The sequence below is a fragment of the Oryzias melastigma genome, linkage group LG4 (assembly GCF_002922805.2).
Source record: "Oryzias melastigma strain HK-1 linkage group LG4, ASM292280v2, whole genome shotgun sequence".
NCBI classification, from domain to species: domain Eukaryota; kingdom Metazoa; phylum Chordata; class Actinopteri; order Beloniformes; family Adrianichthyidae; genus Oryzias; species Oryzias melastigma.
The window spans coordinates 22,911,927-22,924,853 of NC_050515.1; the positions used below are offsets into that span (position 1 = coordinate 22,911,927).

General features: G+C 40.2%; 1 protein-coding gene across 2 annotated transcripts in view; it reads right to left on the reverse strand.

Moving 5' to 3' along the window:
- Positions 1–314: 314 nt before the first annotated feature.
- niban1a (niban apoptosis regulator 1a) overlaps positions 315–12,927 on the reverse strand; it is a 34,920-nt gene continuing 22,307 nt past the window's right edge. The window contains exons 2-14 of one of the 2 annotated variants that reach the window (XM_024279259.2): positions 12,737–12,867; positions 11,967–12,095; positions 11,778–11,892; positions 10,474–10,638; positions 10,188–10,303; positions 6,632–6,736; positions 6,367–6,529; positions 6,111–6,298; positions 5,867–6,013; positions 4,822–4,932; positions 3,913–4,020; positions 3,723–3,834; positions 315–3,641 (exon numbers count right to left, since the gene is read on the reverse strand). In XM_024279259.2, coding sequence (XP_024135027.1) covers positions 2,602–3,641; positions 3,723–3,834; positions 3,913–4,020; positions 4,822–4,932; positions 5,867–6,013; positions 6,111–6,298; positions 6,367–6,529; positions 6,632–6,736; positions 10,188–10,303; positions 10,474–10,638; positions 11,778–11,892; positions 11,967–12,095; positions 12,737–12,867 — 2,630 coding nt within the window. In that variant the 3' untranslated portion in view covers positions 315–2,601. Of the gene's footprint in view, positions 3,642–3,722; positions 3,835–3,912; positions 4,021–4,821; positions 4,933–5,866; positions 6,014–6,110; positions 6,299–6,366; positions 6,530–6,631; positions 6,737–10,187; positions 10,304–10,473; positions 10,639–11,777; positions 11,893–11,966; positions 12,096–12,736; positions 12,868–12,927 lie in introns of those variants that run through there. The other variant, XM_036211615.1, reaches the window with a different exon arrangement.

The following is a 12,927-nucleotide window of genomic DNA, read 5'->3' on the forward strand; positions in this document are numbered from 1 at the left end:
ACAAAAAAACAAAAAGCAGCCCTCTTTGCTATTCCTGGCTCACAGGTTTCGTTTATCCAGACCATCTTTGTTGTTTTACTTAGAAAAATGCTTTCAGGTTGAAAACAAGCTGCTGCGTTCTTGTCATTCTTGTCCTTGATTCTGAAATACGGAATGCTGTTGATGTCTGTTTCTCCAAAGTTTCCAAATCCGTCACAGATGGATCAAGCATCTGCCTGCAATTATGTGAACATTGTTGCAAAACATCAATAAATCCTTATTTGTTTCATTGGCAAATAAAAACATTCATTTTTTTTAACTTACTAAAACCAGACTTTAAATTTTATGAAATTTTATTTGTTAATTTTATTATTTCCACAAAGCTTCCATAAATCAATGTGAAACACTTGAGAAAGACTGGATAACTGAAAGGCACTTGTTTAAGTGAGGTGTTGCTATGACGACCGCATCCCTCTGCAGAAGGCCGGATTCCTTTGCTGTGAGATGAAAGGCACGTGGAGGCAAAGTGAAGGTAATCCAACAAAGGAACTCAGCCTTTCATGCATTTTCTTTCTATGCTGAACTCTGACAACTTAAAAAAAATAATAATAATGTTGCATTTTTTATGTTTTGATAAACAATAGGAATTTAGAGGTCTTTAGAATAATAAAGCTGTAGTGGTGATCATCAAAAGTTTTAAAAAAAAAAAGTTTTGTTGTAAAACACACAGCTTTAAAAATTTCACCAAATGTTGAAAAATGATTTCAGCTATGAATGATAAAAGTTTCTATTTGTTTTTAATGTAATCATATATCAGAGTAAAGCATGTATTGGTCAGGTTTCCTGCTGATGTGGCATTTTTGTGTTTTAGGCTGCTATGGTTGTGTAGACGTTGTCCCGACCTCCTGTGTAGCAGGTTGACCTTTAAATAGTTAACATACGCATTGAGCTGCTTTAATAAAGCTGCAGGACACATTTCTAAGTATGTAGAGAAAATAGACTCACTGGATTTGTGTGAGAGTCATTCTTGTGTCCACCTGTTTGTGTGTGACTTTAGATTTGTGTGTTCATGATTTTTTATTCGTAACTCATAAAATGCATTTACTGTGTGTACTTCCAATTGTTATTTACATGTACACTCGAATATGAAAACGTACAAATATGAAATAAAATTAACGCAGGTACAACTTTAATTGCTACTACTAATTACTCATACAAATGTGTAAATAGTAAGCACCAATCGTTTAATACACAGACATAACCACATTTACACACAGATTAGTTACAAGTGCATGATGGGATGTGGGTCTCCTTTTATGTGTAACCGATGCATTTAAATGCTGCTAGAAAGCTGGGTCATTGGAGTTTTGTTATCAGACTTTGAAATTATATTGGGAAAAATATCTTGTAAAAACTTGACATTTTTCTACTGTTTTAAACAAATATACCCCAATAATTAAGATTTTTTTTTTTTTCTTTTTTAAAGCACTTTTTTGTTTATAAGTTTTCGGCAGTGCCTCCAACATGAAGCTCTTCCTGGAGCTCTGATCTTCAAACATGTCAGGAATGGCGGATGAGGGACTCAAACGCTGGAGATCAGGCTTAGTGACAGGAACTTAAAACATTTAATCAATTAACCAAATCATGAGAAAAACCCACAGAGAGCAGAATAGTAACAGAACAAAGCAGATGAACTGAAAACCAGACACTAAAATACACTGAGGCTGATTAACTAATTGAAGACAGCTGTGAATGATTAACCTTGAATGTAGTAAGAGTGACCGGGAAAACCGAACATGACAAAACATGGCCATGATTTTCTAAATTTAATTATCAGGGTTGGTTTGTTTACAAAAGTGGCAAAATGTCAAGTTTAAGTAGATATTCATAAGTTCAAAGTGGCTGATAAGAAAACTCTGATGACCCCATCGTACACTCGTAGCACTGATCTGTTCATAAATACGTTTTTTCATGTTTATATCAGGCGATTAGTGCGTACTATTAAAAGATTTGTATGTTTAGCAACATTCATTGTTAGTTTTCTGCTGCCGTAATTTCAAGTTGTGCGTCCGCAAATTGTTTAATAATTTATATTTGTACATTTTTAATATTCAAGTGTACGTGTGAATACACAATTACAAGTACAAAAAATGTATTTGAATGAGCTACAGATCAAAAATCCAGTGAGTTTATTTTCTCTTCATAAAAGTTGGCGTGGATTTCTTGCACTGAACGTTTTCCTTTGAACACATATACATCTTGAAGGTTTCATGCACCTTTTTAGGTTCAAACAACATTCTTTCCCACACCGGGATCAATTATCTTATTAAAAAAATAATAAACTGGCTTGTTATTCCAACTTTGTCGAAACTCGTCATCCTTACAGTCTTTGTCCTCGACAGAGTAAATCAAGAGTCAAACTTCAGGAGTAATTTTAAAAAAGACAACGTTCTTCATCTGTGTTGTCAGGAACATCCAGAAGAAAAAAAATAAAAGCAGTTATGTTTGTTAAAAGTGTGACAGAGAGGAGCAGAAATGCTTTATATATGCTGGTGTATAAATTAGTTACTTTTTTTCATGCATATTTTTTTTTAATGTTGTAAGAAGCTCTTGTGGTTCCTGTCACTCTTCCTGGGCGGATGGATTTGGGTAAAGATGCACAGGCTGCTCCACCTCAATCACCTCCATCACCAGGTTGCGGATCTCTTTGACGCTGTCCAGCGCCGGCGCCTTGGCGTCGGTTGGGGATGTATCATCCACTTTTATGATGTTTTCAGAAACGACGCTCACCTCTGCTTGAGATGGAGCCGGCGGCTCAGCGACCTCAGAGAGGTCAGAGGTCGTTGTGGCTTTCACGTCGGCGCTGGTTTCACTGCTGTCCTTCACTTCCACGTCCCCGCTCACCTCTTCCTCCGGCGTTTGGGAGGGAGCGACTTCTGCTTCAGCTTTGGCGTGTGGGTCAGTCGCCTCCAAGGTGTCGGAGGTGGTTGAGACGTCGTCGGTGGACTCTGGATCGGACCGGGTCGACTCACTTCCAACAGACACGTCCAGAGAATTTGGGTCTGAGATGGCACCCGATTCGGATTTTTCCACTTGCAGTTGGAGAGCAACGTCTTCTGCAGCTGTACCACTAGGCGGCGCCTCTAACTTAGCGTTTGAGCTCTCTCTTTGGGTCATTGTCTCATCACTAGCTGCTGGCAGGAGTTTGGGCTCTTGACAGTCGTGGTTTTCTTGCTCAGCTGCTGTTGGAGGGTCTTTGGTTGGAGCAGAAATCTCTGCCTTCAGATTTTGAGTCTCAGTTTGAGGAGTTTCTACTGAGGTGGAAGTTTGAAGTTCATCAGTTTTCCCATCTTTTGTGAGTGACTCCGCCTCCTTCTCCTGACCAGCAGCCAGCTCTTTGGTCAGCTCCACCTTCTCTGATGGAGCCTGAGCTGCTTCCCTGAGCAGCACCTCCTGCTGCACTTTTTTCTGTGGGCTGGGAGGCAAACCGTTGACCGCCAGAGGAGACGGAGGCGTGGCCTGTTTGCCGGAGGACTGTGTCAGTTCGGGGCTGTTGGGGGTGGAGGAGGGGCTGGAGGAGAGGCTGGAGCGGCTGAACTGCCTGGCCAGGTCGCTCTCTGTGAGCAGGTTGTGCTTCTTGAGGTCGACCGCCTCCTTCACCACTGCGTGAGAGAAAACAGGAAGGATTTAAAGCGAGTGAAGGCGCGGCGTGGATTTGCTGTCTTTGCTGCGTCTCTCCGTACCTTTGGAGGCCTCCGCGTCCAGGATCTGCAGGAGGATTTTCTCGTAGACGTTCTCTACGTGAACGAAGTCAGCATAGTCGGAGTAGATGGTTTGTTCAAGACCCTGAAGCTCCTGTGGACAAATAAAGAAACAAAGTTCAGGCTTGCTCCTCTGCCGGTGTCCAGACGGTCTGAGGGACAGCAGGCTCACTTCTTTGCAGGTGGGCGCCAGGTTTCTCTTGATGACGGGCAGCGTAATGGAAACCAGAGCGTCCTGGAAGATCCTCTGCCTCACTGTGCTGCTGTCATAGTCGAATTGCTGCAGAAAGACATTCAATACAAAACAGTGGCACAGTCGTTCACCATTCTGATTTTTTTTTTTTTTTGCAAAATCACAAAACAAGTCATTGCACATGTATGGGTTCAGAGGATGACCTCAGAACGAAAACTGAATCTATCAAAAAATATGAATATCATGGAAACGTCTATTCATTTTTTTTTTATAATTCCATTTAAAAAACTGTCATAGATTCAGGGCCCACTGCTTTAATGATTTCAAGTATTGATTTGTTTATTTTAACATAAAATAGGCTTTGAGTTCAAGAAACCCACAAAAATGGATTTAAGAAAAAAATTTAATAATGCGGAGAAATCAATATTAACTTCTCGGTTTTGGGGGAAAAAAATCAAGATGATGATCAATCATAGTCATAGTCTTTCTAATAATTTTACATTATTCTTATTAAATTGTGACTTCTTTCTAATAATCTAACTACTTTACTCTCCTAGAATTTGAATTTTTCTTAGCTTTAGTCTTGTAACATTTTGACTTTTATCTTTTATTTTACCACTTTCCTCTAATAACATTTTGAGTGTTTTCTCATGCAAAAATATGTTAAACAAAAAAAAAAAAATAGCAAAAACAAATTTTTTTGGGGGGGGCATAAAAAATAAAAAAATATGGAAAGAATGATATGGTTGCTATGGAGACAGTCCCTTCATAAAGACAGCCATCATGAATCTCAGTTTAACATAAAAGCACCTTTGTGTCTGCCTATCCTTGAATTCAAGCCTGCAGAATGAACTCATTTTACACTGATTGGAGAAGTTACGAACTGACCTTGAGGACTCTGTGTTTGGCCTTTTCGACGGTGGTGCCGGCGTCATTGGAGTGTCCCTTAACGACATCGTTGAGCAGCAGCTCAAAAGTGTAAGCTGCATTCTGCATCAGCTGCACAGAGACAATCACACCTCCATGACACATCCTCCAACAGCATTTAACCTGAATGAAAATCTTTCATTTAATCTTCTTAGATTAAAAAGATTCTCAATGAATCCTTTCAAATCTGCATTTCCATTCTGAAACCATTGATGTTTCATTGACTTTTGAACTTTAAAAATAGGTCTTGAATTAAAAAAAAAAACAGTACAATTTACAAATATAAATTCCTAAGGATTCCCCTCATAACTCCTGGAGCATCATTGGGAAGCTCATGAAAAATGTTACCGCAGTAAGCATTAGCATCGTTAGCGTTAGCGCCATTAGCGTAGCGAGGTAGCAAAAGTGGCATTGCCCTGCTATTCCTACATTTTTTGCTGGAATATGGTAAACACATAATGCATTAAATTGTTGGCTTAAGCAGAACAAAACAAAATACAATAAAAGGGAACATATCAAGAATGTGGGCGTGGTTAACAAAATACATCTGCTGCCAAGGAAATCTAAAAATGTACTTTGCCGATTCTTCTAAAACTTCCTATTCGTCACTCCTGGGCGACCAAAGCATAAAATGGTTGCCATGGAGATAAAACCAAAAGAAAAGCCACTATTTTGGAAAATAGAAAAAAAATCCATGAATTTGTTACATGCAGCTCTGGTGGCAGGGCAGAAGGGGAGAGGGAGGGGCTAAGGACAGGTCAAAAGGGGTAATGAGCACAAAGGGGGCGGGTAGTGCCTGAAAGCCATAATGCCACTCACGGCTTTAATTTTCTGTTTTCATTTCGTCTTTTTGGAGTTAAAACAATTTCTTGCAAGTGAAGACAGTTTTATGTTGATGTGTGAGGTTATATTTGCTTATAAGTAAATCATCTTCAGATTAAATGGCTTTTTTACTTTTGCATGAAGACTAACAGCTAACCATTGTTGTTGCTCATAACTAACTGACCTGCTGCAAGTCGATCTGAGCGCTCTGTATCATCCCTTTGACGTTGGAGAAGCCAAATCTCTCCTTCAGCTGGTGCAGCGCGTCCTCCAGCGAGGCGATCTTCAGGTAGCAGTTCACCAGGTTTGGTCTCGACATGCTGTTCAGAGCCTACGAGAAAGACAAGGAACCTGTTAAATCCCATGATTCTGGACTCAGACAGGAGGAGAACATTTCTCGACCTGTCAGGAACTCTGGAGGAACTCACCTTCTTGATCTGTTCATCAGCCTCACACTCCAGGGCGTTCCGACACACCTGGTCCATCATGGTCTCCATCAGCTGCCGCCCTTCCAGGAAGCCTAAGCTGATCGGTTTCATCAGCTCCTCCAGGACTGAGCCCAGGTACGGCTGGATGGACTCGGAGCACAGCTTCTCTGCTGGTTCGGAGACTTTGGCTGGAAGAACAAACTGCATCAGGTGCATCCTCCTCTGCTTCATCAAGTCTCACAGAACCCGAGGATACCTCTGATTTTCTCCTCCAGCTGCCTTCTGGAGTTCAGGATCTGGTCCATGTCAGAGTGGATCAGCACCTCCTGCTTCCGGACCGACACCCGACACTCCTCCTTCATTTCTGAAAGCTTCTCCAGCAAATGCTCCTGGACCAGAATGTATGCAGCCTCCAGTGTCTGAGAGAGATCAGGACGGGTCGTTTAATCCCTACATGAAGTTCAGCGCAGCTTCTTGTAGCTTTGATTCATTTAGTGGAAACAGTGATCGAAAGGACTCACAACAAACCAAACTCTCTTCTTCTCACTCTTCTTGGCTTTGAGGCGAGGCAGCATGTCCTTCTCCAGAGACGGCAGCAGCTGCTCCATCACCTGATTGGCCATCACCTGAACACAGTCACACCAACGTAATCTGTTACCGTCACACACCCATTTCCATTCAATTCTTTTTAAGGATAAACCGATGTCCAAAAAGAAAAAACACCAAGTCAAGCAATACAAATTTTTTTTATTTATTTGTAACTCTTTATAATCCAGTTTATTCCAAATAAACTCAATTTAAATCTTAAAGACTCACTCCAATCAAAATAGTATTTTTGGTATTTTTAACATGTTCTTGTGACATTTAAGATTAATTTTTTTATATATTTATTTTCTTTTTTTTAAACTTTCCTTTTTTAAAATAATTTTTATTTTATTTTTGCTTTTATTTTTTTCTCCATCCATCCATTATCTTGCGCTCATGGGGGCATCAGTCTAAGCAAAGATGCATGCCCAGGCTTCCCTTTTCCCTCTCCCCTGGAGTCCCCCCAGCTCCTCTGGGGGAGGTGTTCAAGGTGTTCCCAGGCCAGCCGAGAGACATATAATAAGTTATGAGTACTACAGATACTATGAACTCTATTGCATTATTAAGTATGCAGCGGTTGGGAGAGATTCCGATTTGGAAATGTTCCCTACAAAAAGACAAATTTGCATATCTGGTAGTCAGGAGGATATGGTAAGCAAGAACAGTCAGTTAGAAAACAGAAACGACTCACATAAACATGCATAAACAGAGGAGCAGTCACTCAGAAGTCAAATACAAGGGAGAGAACGATCTTTAACAAAAAGTAGTCTACTTAAGTGTAATGAAGTAGTCTATTCTTAAAGAGAAGCAGTGTACTTAAAATGTAATTATTTCATATTGTAAGCTTAAAATGTTCCAGCTAACTCTGAAGGGGTATTCTAGTATACTTGCTATACTTATACTTGAGTAGACATTTAAAAAATCTTCAAATGTGTACTTTTTGCAAATAGAAATCTAGAAATTGATTAAATCAACTGACTGATTGATTTTCAACCGCATGTGAAAGAAGTTTAGAAAAACAATCACAGCTGTCAAATCAGAGATTGTGATATGAACATTTCCATCATCAAGAAGCTGCAATTCACAAGGTAACAGATGACTTATTTTTAATTTTGATTTCATGTCCAGATTAGATAGAGACTTGTCACATGCTTATGGAGCACTAAGGACAGGAGAAAGCTTCTCATCGCTCTCAGAAGGCCACTTCATGATCAGAGGAGGGCAGTTCATGTAAGGGATAATACCCGACGAAGTGTGCGTTATGAGAAATTAACGCACGACGCGGAGGCCTAAACCGTCCGACGCGAAGCGGAGGACGGTTGCCTCCGTGAAGTGCGTTAATTTCTCATAATGCACTCTTCGGAGGGTATTATCCCGCTTATACCATGGTCTTTACAAAATAAATAAACATTTAATCAATATTTAGTACTTTATTCTTGTTATTTCTTTGGTTTAGCTCATTTTTTCACACAAAGCGGACTATTTGATCATCCGTGATGCGGTTTGTTGTCACGGTGACATGGAACACGGCATGAAGCCTGAAGCCGTTACAGACCTCAGCTGCAGCGGTAAAGTGTCGCTGTTTTGAAAGAAAGACCCGGACAAATTAGGATATTTTTCTTCTTTTTCTGACGTTAATCCTTCAGTGAGCAGCTAGAACATATTCAGCTTCTGTCTGTGTTTCATTTCACGGCAGGTTCGTTCTTCTGAGCTGCTCTAAAATGAGAAACTCCCTCTTGTGGTGAAACAGAAGACTACACCTTTCATGTCGAGTGGTGTTTTATTAGAAGGAGAATAACCAATTTGTCAATATTAATTTACCTTACAAAAGGAGATGAATATAAATGCTGGTCGCTACAATAAGTTGAATAAAGCATCAGTTCAGAGAGAAAGTTCATCCATTACTGCTTGTTTTGTCCAGACGATGAAGGAAAATGTGTTTTAAAGAAGCCTGCGCAGTGATATCGAACGTTTGGTCTGTGTGACCGGAACTTCTTTTTTAGGTGTGCGTTATTACTGTGCATTATCACTTTTTAATGCACACCCAGCAGCCAATCAGAATCGAGTATTCACCCAGACCATGGTATAAGGAGGAAAATAATCAACACTTGAACGAGCAGCAGTCATCCATATCTGTTCACTTTTCCCTCACGTCTTGCACTTTGCTGAAGGTGTTTCTGTATCTGTGGACCTCTACAGCTTATGTGCAGAAAATATACATGCCTAACCTTCAACAAATTTAAACTCCTCCTACCTTCTCGAGCACCATGGGAAAAAATGTTGCTTTTTTTACTTTTACTAAACTCTAACGTGTCTGTGTGGCAAGCACACAAACGTGGCGTTCCTCTGTAATTCGCACTTTTTTTTTACCAGACTCTTGTGAAAATGTATGCTAGTAGTGTGGGTGTGGTTAAAAAAAACCTCTGTTGCCGAGGAAATCCAAAAATTTACTTTTACAGATTCTTCTAAAAATTACATCGATATGTTTGCCACACCCAGACGATCAAAACATGAAATGGTTGCTATGGAGATACAGCTAACAGGAAAGCAGCCATTTTGAAAAAAGTGTTTTGTTTTTTCATGAATTAATTTCGTCACCTGACTAGTAAAACTTAACTTTTCCACCAAAGTAATTTAAAGGATTAAAGCTGCACATGTTTAACTTTTATATTTAAAGTTAAATTAAACCATTTCACCTTCAATAGTGATATATTTTTCAAACGGGCTGAGATGAATGGATCTTTTAACATTTTTATGGATGCTTAATCTCCTGTTTATGTAACTGCAGCACTCATTGCTGATTTGGTAAACTCTGCAGCAACATAAAACACAGGCATTCTTCCTGTCAACGCCGTGACCTCACAAGCTGCACTCGCTGATGGACGGCGTTGCAGCTGCACCCATAAAAGCGTCTGAAAACATTTGTGTTGTTTGTGCTGACAGCATTGTGGTGATTCCAGCCATTTCTCTGCTCTGACGCGTGTTTTCTTTTTTTTTTTGCGCAGCAACAGGAACTGCACCGGTTCATAAGCTGACTCTGACTTTCAGTAGAATCCCGCTTCCTTCAAGTTTGAATGGACAATGTGAGAAGTGCACAATGGATCGGTTTTAGAGGCGACGTGTGGGCGGGTTCCCGCTCTGCTGGAGAGGAAAACACAGCAGGAAGCTGAACAAACAACTCTCAAATGAAAGAACCTGAGCCTGAGGATGGAGGTCAGGGAAATAACAGATGCTCCTCTGCTCAAAAACAGCCAACAAGAGGAGTGTGTTTCTACAAAAGCTTTTTTAAACTTTTTAAAATGTGTTTCAGTAAAACGTAAGCAAGCGTTTACTTTCTGTTTCAGTCTAAGGAAAAGAAAAAGATGAAATATTTCATCATCCTCTGACTGTTTTCCTCATATTTTATCAACCAAATGAAACTAAGGTGTGAGCGCTGGTTCTTTTTACATTTCGAGCAGACAGAATCAGAACAGAAGGCGGGATCAGACGTACCCTGACGTCGCTTCCTATTAGCATGTCCCACGCCTCGTATTTGTCTTTGTCCTGTCTGTAGAGCTGGATGGCTTTGAGGAAGGCCTGAACTTCACACGTCTTCTTCTTCAGGAAATCTGACAGAAAATGAAAGATGATCTCAAGTCATTGCAGGGACATTTAATCAGAGGGATTAAAGGTGGAGCTGTGAGGGAACCGCCTCCAACCGCAGGGCAGGGATTCTCCACAACAAATCCATGAGAGCCCAGGAGCTCTGCTTTACCACAGAGCGCTCGAGGCGCCCTACCTTGGTTCTGGTGTCTGATGCAGTCTGACAGGATGGAGATGAAGGTGGCCTGTTTGGCCTGCTGCCGGAAGCAAAAGTACGAGTCCCGCCTGTAGGGGAGACGGAGGTAGACGGGGAATTGACCCGGCATCCCCGACAGAGGCGGTGCGAAATCCTCCTTCACATCTGGATCAAAATGAAAATATCTGCTTTAATGAATGTATGTAAAAACAAAAAAAAATGTACAAGAAAAACATTTTCAAACAAAACCTAAATGTTTTGTAGAGTTCTAACTGTTTAAATTTTGATAATTCGATTTTATTTGAATATTCATATATTTTTTTAATCTGATTAATTTAAGAAGGATAAAAATTCATGTGAAAGTTTGATGCTACATTTAGTTGTTGCACTCAAGATAAAAAAAAACAAAAGAAGCTTAAATGGTTGGAAAGTCATTTTTATCTGTATCTGGACTGAAATTGTATTGTTGATCTGATAACTTAATATTTTTATAAATATGTGAATATGTGCATGTGTATTCTCACAACACAGTGACTTTTCCTGTATTTTTGCTTTTGACGTTAATCCATTGCTGAGCAAAAGCAGACAAGTCTGAACAGGTTCGGTTTCAAACTGTTTCCATGTTGTTATTAGACTGACATGATGCTTGTGTGACTCAGTCATGGTTTCTCAATGTCGGGTTAAAGGTCTCCTCTTCTTCACAACTGACTACAAACCTGGAATTTTCTGTTTCTCAAGCAAAAAAGCTCCAATTTGGACTGACCAACATACTACTAGTGTGCTGATTTTGATTTAAAATCATTTAAAAACAGTTAGCTCTCATTCTGTTGATGTTATCTTATCAGGCTGGATTCAGAGACACAAGCTAAAACTGGAATTATTGCATTTCCTGGAAAAACACATGAAAAGTAGAGCACAGGGAGCTGTAGTGAATCATGTAAACTTTACAAAAAAGGCTCAAACTTCCAACGCATTAATGGTAAATTAGCTGAAAAAGCTTAAAACAGATCATTTAATTTGAAACAAAATATTAAAAGCTGCCAAGTTAAATGTTAAATAGTCATAAATTGTACATGTTCAAAAATGTCTCTGCAGGTGACCGCCAAATAGCAACCCCCAATTTTTTTTTGAATTTTTTTTTTCTTGTAAAATCAGACCACAACATTGTTCTGTTATTTATCCTAGTTAGCTTTTGTCTGTACTGCTTCATGTTCATAAAGACCACAACAGATTTGATCATTGTTACTGAACATGTCAAAGAAGAAGAAGAAAACCCCTCAGATGTTGGTTAAAGTCTGACTCACTGCTGTCGCCAGGAAAACATTTGTCCACCATGGCCATGTACATCTCCTCTGTGGTCAGAACGGTGCCTCCTGTTGGCAGGAGCTTGTGGCAGGGAGGAGCCCCTTTAAGAAAAGACTAAAAACACGACCAGCAACAGTAAGTCTCTCCGTTGTGATTTCATATAATGTCCTTCTTGTGTTGGCGCTCACCTCCAGGCTGTCATGACACTCCAGGGAGTAGTTGGCTCTCACCACCACGTATCTTTCCTTCCATTTCCTGGAGTCATCAAAGTAAAGGATGCCCTCTTCATACAGAACCTTACTGTCCTCAGGAGCTGCCTGGCAAAGATAAAGTATTGGACTTTACAAAAAAACGGGAAGAAATCAAGCTGTGGAACCATTCATTTAAAACATTGTGAAACTTCAAATTCTCCCCATACGAAAAAATGTTTATATATTTTCAAATAAGAAAAGTATTTAAGCTAAATTTGTTTTAAACACTTAAAGCAATCAGCATCAATGAAAGCCGTAGCCTCATTAAACTGTACGGAGTCGACCCTCATGGCAGGTTTTTGTAGGCAGAAGCACCTGTGTCTTAAAGAGAATGCAGGTGTGTCTTATGGTTTGGGCACCCATCTGGGGCCACCTTAAGGGACATCATGAAAGTGGACTGAATTGTTGTGTGTGTGGTAAGGGAATTAGGTTTGCCCATTTTTTGTCGGCCTGTATCCGCCAATGAGGTCAGTTGGGACAAAGACCTAAGGCTCAGATTTTAGGTAGTAGAACAATAACAACAACCTCTCCCTTTTACAGTGCATTCATTATTTAATCATCACTTGTAGTTTATTGATCTCTCCTGCTCTTGTTTCCCCTCAGAGCTTCATAATCTAGGAGAGCAGAGGAAGTGCTTTCCATCTAACTCCTTTAACTCGACAACCCTCATTTGCTGAGATGGGAGTTGTTGTTGTGGTCATACGAACCCTCTGTTTGAGCAGCTGTGTGATCTTCTGCTTGTTCTGTTCCAGGTCATCCTCCACCTTGTTGAACCAGGCCACGGAGAACTGCTTCCTGTAGTACGGACCGAACTCCCTCAGCTCAGCTTCAACCTGATCTGTCGAGACACACGAGAGACAGACAACAGTAAAATCTCTGTAACTAAGAAGTTTTAGTT